At 47.6% G+C, this 8,325-nt stretch overlaps 1 protein-coding gene across 1 annotated transcript in view; it reads right to left on the bottom strand.

Moving 5' to 3' along the window:
- Positions 1-7,017, bottom strand: part of CDS1 (CDP-diacylglycerol synthase 1) — a 59,671-nt gene extending 52,654 nt beyond the window's left edge. Inside the window, exon 1 of the mRNA XM_079778715.1 lies at positions 6,449-7,017. Within this exon, the coding sequence (XP_079634841.1) occupies positions 6,449-6,565 (117 nt within the window). The 5' untranslated portion in view covers positions 6,566-7,017. The remainder of the gene's footprint in view (positions 1-6,448) is intronic.
- Positions 7,018-8,325: the final 1,308 nt, after the last annotated feature.

Genomic DNA, 8,325 nt, shown 5'->3' on the forward strand with positions numbered 1-8,325 from the left:
AGAGACAGAAGAGTTAGCTTGTTAATAGCTGTGGACCAGCTCTGATATAAGACTGCTCATATCCCTGCGTATCTGCTAGAATTTAGAATAAATCCCAGGTGGCTGTTTCCACGGATTATTTTAGCCAGGCACCATGCAACCGGGGGCCTCCACTTGTTTGCCTGTCGGCCTCCGGCCGCTGCCCCAGCCCATGCACAGGAGCGGCCACCTCTTCATGCAGACCCTGTGCCTATCCCAGAGCTGGTCCTGCCCGCTTCACCTTCTCCCGCCCCTTTGCCCACAGCTAATGTAAATTCTGTCAGATTACCTCCTTTTTCTCCCTACCCCCTTTGTGATGCATAACAATACTTGCAAACTCCCAGACCATGGACAAGGATGGATATGTTGTCATGCTGCTGCTGGTTTAGGCTACATGCTCCAAGACCAGTCTTCCTATTTTTGCAAGCAATGGCCTAATAAATTCCTTCTTCTAAAAAGTTAAATTTTTTTGTTTAACACCTTGCAGTTAAAAACCTGGCCTCCCCCATTTTCTCAAATGTAGAAAGAGCCACAAGAAAAAGGTGACATTCAATCAGAACTTCAAATATAACAGGCACCCAATAAACCTTTACTGAATGCACAGAACCAACTCAAGCCTCACAAAAAATGTCTGTAAATTTTAAATGACCTATTTTCTTTTTTTAAAAAAAAATACTTTATTGATTTTTTACAGAGAGGAAGGGAGAGGGATAGAGAGTTAGAAACATCAATGAGAAACATCGACCAGCTGCCTCCTACACACCCCCTACTGGGGATGTGCCCGCAACCAAGGTACATGCCCTTGACTGGAATCGAACCTGGGACCCTTCAGTCTGCAGGCCAACGCTCTATCCACTGAGCCAAACCGGTTAGGGCATGACCTATTTTCTTTATCCTGAATTAAAACATGCATTTCTTTTCTTTTTCTTTTTAAAAATATATTTTTATTGATTTTAGAGAGAGAGGAAGGGAAAGGGGGAGAGAAACATCAATGATGAGATTGAGCCCGCAACCCAGGCATGTGCCCCAATCAGGAATCAAACCGTGACCTCCTGGTTCACAGGTTGATGCTCAACCACTGAGCCACGCCGGCCAGGCAAAACATACATTTCTTTTAAAAGACACCCCCAAATACAGAATAGTTAAAGGAAAATAAACACATTCTAAATATTAGCATTGTATAATGGCCTGGATTTATATAAAAATGTATAGAAAATATTTATTACACTTACAGGTGACACCAAGACAACCCATAGTAAAGTGTTCCAAAATTAAGAATTTACAGAAATACAAGTTCACCAAAAATTAAAAATTTATATTAAAAATATTAGAGTATTTATGAAAGAAACTACATACATCTCAAATGGGTAAGGGCAGAAATTAACTGACTTTTGGATTCTTTCACCTTCAACCTCACAAACCAAAATCTGTATCAAAGCAGTAACCCCACATACAAGCACAGCAGAGACACTGTTCCAATGTGTGCTTCCCTTTACTGGCCACAACTCCCATGTGCACCTCCTTTTCTCCCACACTGGTCCAGTAAATCAGGCGTTAGCTTCCCTTGCAATTGCTCAGACCTCTCAATCCATCCAGAGCTTCACTGACCCAGTTTGGGCTTCAGTCCTCTTCCCTGTCCACCCTAACTTGTGGTCCGTCACTTCAATTCCAGCCTCAATGACTTCCATCATTCCTTTAGCAACCTTGACCTGGAATTCCGGACCAAAATCATTCCCAGTGCCTTTCATATTCTCAGCTATTAAATGAGGGATATTCCTAACATGTAGAATTATTATGAGGAACAAATAAAGATGTAAAAGTATACTCTATGAACTCTAAATCACTACAAGCATCAACTATTACGAATATCACTGCTACTGAATTAAGAACTAGTTGCCTCCTGGTCACTTCATATTGCACTCCCTAAATAACACTCCCTGATAGATGCGTTCTAGTTCCAGCTTGGCCACTTGCTGTAGGTCACCTTGGGCAATAACAACCACATTCTAAAGCAAGTTTATTATTTTTAAACATATAGGGTTGGGCTACACTGTTTCTAAGATCCCTTGCAGCTCTATGGTTCTGAGACTCCACTTTATTGAGAAAATTGAAAGCATCAAATACTTTGGTCTTCTGCTTTTCAAAATGTTTCTGCATCCACCCTCCAGGTGTTCATTCCTTTCCTTGGATACCCCAATCATCTATATTCTCCACACCATGTCTGCTTTCTTTTCTCTAGGGCTTGCCCATCCTTGTCAGCATCTTCACCTCCTCTTGACTTCTTTCATACAAATGCCTATCTTCCCTCCCATGAAAAAGGAAATTTTCACTTGATCCTCCAGTCCTTTTTATTTTTATTTTTTTAAATATATTTTATTGATTTTTTACAGAGAGGAAGGGAGAGGGATAGAGAGTTAGAAACATCGATAAGAGAGAAACATCGATCAGCTGCCTCCTGCACATCCACTACTGGGAATGTGCCCGCAACCAAGGTACATGCCCTTGACCGGAATCGATCCTGGGACCCCTCAGTCCGCAGGCTGACGCTCTATCCACTGAGCCAAACCGGTCATGGCTTCCAGTTCTTTTTAGCCACTATTCTGCATTCCCCTTTGCTGTAACTTCCTGACAATAACTACCAGTATTTCACCTCTCACATTCCTCAACTTAGAACCTGGCTTCTACTAAGATCTTTGCTGAACTCAGTGTTCTATGCCTCACCCTCATTCCTAAGTACTATTGATGACATCCTCTACGCAACCCTCCTCCCCGGCTCCCAGGACCTCATAATCTTGGTCCTTCCCTACATTTACAACCCAGCTCTAGACATGGGCACCTCTCAGGGCTCTGTCTTCAACTATCCCACTCAAAAGTTGACATTTCTAGAGCGTTGACCCCATAAGCCAAGATTGTGGGTTTGAACCCCAGTCAGGACACATACAGGAATAATTGAATGCATAGATAAGTGGGACAACAGATCGATGTTTCTCTCTCTCTCTCTCTCTCTCTCTCTCTCTCTCTCTCTCTCAGTGAGACAACAAATTGATGTTTCTCTCTCTCTCTTTAAATTCCCCTCTCTTAATAAATCAATTAAAAAAAAAAAAAGTTGACATCTCCACATCTGACCTTTCATTTCAGTTTCCACCACCACCTTAAACCACCTCTCAATTTTAGAGAATGACACACCCTGTCCAATCCAACTCACCCTTGCCTACAAAACTGCCCAATCATTTTTTGCTTCTTTCCTAAAAGACTCTCAAGGCGTGGATTACAACGTGTCTCCTGGCAGGCTCTTGTTTAATTAGTCTTACTTTGAGTGCCCTAGTCTAGGTCCTATCTGCATGATCTAAAATAGGCATCCTCTCTCTCAACCTCTATTCCCCCACCCCTACCAGACCCACTCCAAGCCCTCACCATTTCATATCTATAGCACTTGCAATACCCAACTATCTGGTTTCTTGGTGGCAGGCCTCTCCCCTTCCCACACTTTCTCCAGACCGCTGCTGAGTGATAAGTAAGCTAATGCCTTTGTAAACACTTTCCAGTGGCTTTCCAGGGTCCATGGACTAAAGCCTAACCTCCACAAGACTCAAGCTCCCAACCTCCAAACCCCACCTCCCAAGAATGCACAGCATATGCTCCAGGATTCCCAAACTAATGTCAGGGCCCTGGGCCAAGAATACTGACTCCCTTTGCCTAGAATGTCCTTCCCCAACACTTGTCTACCTGGTGCGTCCCCAGGCACCTTTCAATTCCAAGCTCAACCCTCACCTCCTCTTCAAAAGCTTTTCCTGCTGTCTCCATGCAGAGTCTATGAACCTTGATCATTCTTCTAGTAAATCTAACTCATATAAGTCTCCTGGGGGAGGGAGGGCGGGAGTCCTTGAAGGGGTGGTCTTGTCATCTCTCAAATATTTATTCAGCATTTAACATAGAGAACATTCCCTTGCAGGTAAGAAGCACTTTTCATCTGTTAATTCCCCTAAGCACAGGGCCTCTCTCGGCTTAAGTCTCCCGGTCCTGAACAATGACAATGTCATGTTAATAACACCATTATAAAAAGACTACAAAATGGCATGGGAGTGTACTATAATTGCAGAATATAAGACACCTCCTCCACTGCTTTCATGAATTCCCCAAGTGTTCTGCCTTTACCGCAACCTGAACAGAGAAGGCACTTAAAGAGCTTAAATGGTCCAAATATTAACCAGCCTCCGATGTGCAAACTGATTTTAAAATAGCCCTTGACCTGGAAATACAGGTGCATTCAAATATACACCCTGATAAGAAAGCACAGAGGATAGAGTTCAATGTCTCAAAGCCTGCCAAGACAAGAATTCCTTGTGATGAACGCTGAAGGTACAGCAATATTCTAGACACAATGTGCCAATGCTCATCCTTGTCTAAGAAATCTTAAGAGGTTACACATGGCAATGTCCACTCTCAGAAAACAAAATACAGCTGGGTCCGTGTTAATGAAAACCTACAGTGCGGCTTTTATAAATAAATAAATAATAAATAAATAAATACCCAGCAAGTTAACCTAGTCACAGAGACATCAGTTCTAATGAGTCAAATCAAACCCTAGAAATAGTGGCCATTTCAAATGTATTAGGGCCGGGGTCGGCAAACTGCGGCTCGCGAGCCACATGCAGATCTTTGGCCCCTTGCGTGTGGCTCTTCCACAAAATACCACGGCCTGGGCGAGCCTATTTTGAAGAAGTGGCGTTAGAAGAAGTTTAAGTTTAAAAAATTGGGCTCTCAAAAGAAATTTCAATCCTCGTACTGTTGATATTTGGCTCTGTGGACTAATGAGTTTGCCGTGTTAAGAAACTAAATTAATTCAAAAGTTATTTTAGGCATGGCTTCCTGAACATGTTTTCTCTTATTAAAAGCGTGTTAGCATCTCCTAGTTAAGGAAGTCCACACAGGGGGAGCTGGTATTTCCTTGGTTCTAGCCAGAGCTGAAGCACAACAAATCCCAACCTAATTAATTCTATTTTTGGTCTAGTTTCCAAGGCAGTTTTCACAAAGACTATTCTCACGGCCCACTGTTTCTAGCTTTGTAACATCAACCTTCAGAAGCTGGCAACTGTTATAGTTTGTGTAATTCCTTGACATGTAGGTTCTATGACAGACCCTCATTTGATTCTATCGACTATCAAAGGTAGGGAAAAAAAATAAAGGCGATGTCATCTCACTGATTCTAAAGCGTCATTCCTGAAATCACTGCTGAATTAATTATTCCATGATATCATGTGGTATGTTCTTACCAGGGCTCTGTAACTTGGGCTACGTCAAGTTCATCAACATCAGGTTCCAGGTGGAACCCGCCCCAAATCAGAGTTGTCAGGGAGTCTCAGCGACAGTACAGCCCAGAGGAAAGGGAATCAGGAAACAGGTTCCAGTTCCAAAAGGCCACTGCCCTGACCTTGGCGAATGCACTTCACTTCTGTAATTCTAACTGCAACGCCTGCTTCCAAACAAGAATGACTCTAGGAAAAGTTTAAGTGCTTTGAGCTTCTGAAATAAAGTGAGATTTTATTAACAGAAGGTCTTCTAAAACAATTTATTCTCTGGCCTGATTACCTAAACCACCAGTCTACAGGATCCTAGCATTGCATTTGTTTGTTTGTTCCCGCCCCCCACCCCCCCCCCCCACAAAAAAAAATATTCCTACCTGCACCACTGCATTTAAACTAAACTTTGACTCTTTTTCTACCGTTAAATAAAATAGTGGCATTACATCTACTTATTCTTAAATGTGAAGCAAGGGTAATCCATAGAAATGGGAGCTAAAAATCCTCAAGAAGTAGCCGGTCAGGTCCAATGAAATCTACTAGTAGGAGAACTTGCCTGCTGCGGACTCAAAGGAAACGGCACGTGTATGTTACGTGTATATTACTCTGAACCCTCCAAAACCTATTGCCCCGAAGAAGGACAGAGGAACCGAAAGTGCTGATGGGGGAGCACGAGAAGCCAAGCCTTCAGCGTCAGGATCCAATGACAGGTTAGAGCCCAAGGTGTTTGTCTGAAGTTTAGTCCTCACCAACTTTGTTCCTCTGCCGACAGGAGGTGTGAGGTGGCGGCGACTAGAAAACTAGGGCGCCCGCAGGTTCCTTCCAGGTTCCGGCATGGGCCCCGGACCCCAGGGCGGGCGGGGACGGGAATGGGAAGAAACTCAGTTGCAGTCGAGTTGAATCACCCAGCAGCGGCCACGGTCATCCTGGGAAACGCACCAGCACTGGGGCCCGGGGTTCTGGACCCCCACACTAGCCAGGAGACACGGATCCAGGCCGAGGGGCAGGCGCAGCGGGCGGCCCCCAGCTCACCTGCATTCCGGGGGGCCCCACCCCGCCCGGCTCCCGGCGGCCCGCCCCAACCAGGACCCAGGCGGGCGTGGGTGTGCGCCTGTCGCGGCTCCACTTACTTTGTCACTGGTGCTCTCGGTTTCGTGGTCGCCGCCGGCCGCCACTCCCTCGGGGGGTGGCGGCGCCACTGCTCCCCCGGGGCCGGGGCACACTCCCCGGTGCCTCAGCTCCAACATCTCCCGCTCCCGCGCGGCCGCGGCGGCCTCCTGCGCCACAACACCCGGACTGCGCGCAGGGTCTCGCCGGCGGGCCTCCCCTCACCCCGCGGCCCCGCACTCCACGCCCAGCACAGCCGCGGCCACTAACACGCCCCCACCATGGAGGCGCGGCCACCGCGCCAGGTCACCCCCAAAACGGCATCAACGAGCGAGCGCTCGAGGCCGCCTGCAGCGAGCGCGGCGCCGGGGCACTGGCTCGGGGCGTGCGGGGCCGGCTCGGGGCGCCCGACCCGAGCCGAGAGGGCGGAGACGCGGCGGAGCGCGGCCGCCGGTTGCCAGGTGCGCGTCCCCACGCAGAGGCCCAGGTGGGAAGAAGGGAAGGGGCGGGAGGGCAAAGGAAGCGTGACCCGCTTTAGAGCTTCGCAGGGCGCCCGCAGCCTGGGCCCGGCCACTCCCCGCCCCGCCTCCGGACTCGGCCGGTCCCAGCCCCCCTACACCTTTCCCCGGGTTCCTGCCTCCCGCACCGGGTCACGCGCCGCAGGCCCCGCCCCGCCGCGCCCCGCCCCTCTGTGCTGCACTGCGGTTCCCACCGCCCCGCCTCCCCGCCGAGCAGTGACGTCATGAGCCTCCCCAGGCTCCGCCCGGTCTCTGCGCGCACACAGGTGGGGGCAGTGAGACAAGGTGCGAGCTGGGCGGGCAGGAGAAGAGGAGGAGAGAGAGATGGAGGAGGGAGGAGCCCTGTGCTGGGCAGTGAGGGCTGAGAACGTGTCCACTTGTCACCGAACTCCTGGTAAGACTGGAGGACGCCTGGTAGATGCTGTTGACAGCACTCAGAAGTAGCCCTTCGAGCGACTGCCCCGCCGCATCGGCTTGTCACTCTGCAGCGTGTCAGGAGGTCCAGAGGCGTCGAGAAACAGGAACTTGTCTGGCAGGATGGACTCGTTGACTTGGAGGCATTCTAGGCCAGGGTCATCACCTGGAAAATAAGAGATGTGTTTGCCTCCCTGGGTGTCTCGGGATGGTTGGCCAGTTTCAAGCATAAACCCAAGCTCTGTCTCTGATAAGCTTGAGTACTGAACCTCACGAAATTCACTGCCTGGGGGTCCCAAAAGAGAATCCAGCCCCTGTGATACTTTAGGGTGCAGTTGCCAACCAGCTAATCTCTGAACAGTCATGGGCCTTGGGTTGCTAAAGCTGGGGCAGGGAAGGCCCAAGATCCGCCTTAATTCTCTTCCAAATCCTGTTAGAAGGTGATTAGTTTTCTTGACGTGTATCCACCGCCTGGTCATTAGAGAGAAGCTGACGAATGGTAAGAAGAAGAAAGGAGAGAAGTAAATCAATAATATAAATTTCTCCAAGTCATTACTGACACATTGAAAATATGTACCTTTTTTTTAAAATGTATAACAAGCAAAAACAAAAAGTCAAAGTAGGATACATTAAAAAGCAAAGCACATGGACATCATTTTATTTCCCCAAACAAATCTTAAAGCTCTAGGTTCAGATTGAGTTGCCACATTTTCAAAAGGATATAGAGAAAGGGGTCAGTCTAATGGGAAGAGTAACAAAGATGCTAATGAAAATAGGTCCTTTAAGTGATGGACTTGGCGTGGGTTTTCTTAAGGAACAGAAGACTGTGGAATTAGTAGGTTAATCAGTTGTTCTCCTTTTTTTTTTTCTGAGGAACCAGAAATTAATGACTGCCTCATTGTCAAGAACATAAGTTAGAAGAGGCTACTGAAGGTAGTAGTGCAATTTCCATCCCTGGCTCCCTCACC

Source organism: Cnephaeus nilssonii, assembly GCF_951640355.1.
Source record: "Cnephaeus nilssonii genome assembly, chromosome: 1".
NCBI lineage: Eukaryota > Metazoa > Chordata > Mammalia > Chiroptera > Vespertilionidae > Cnephaeus > Cnephaeus nilssonii.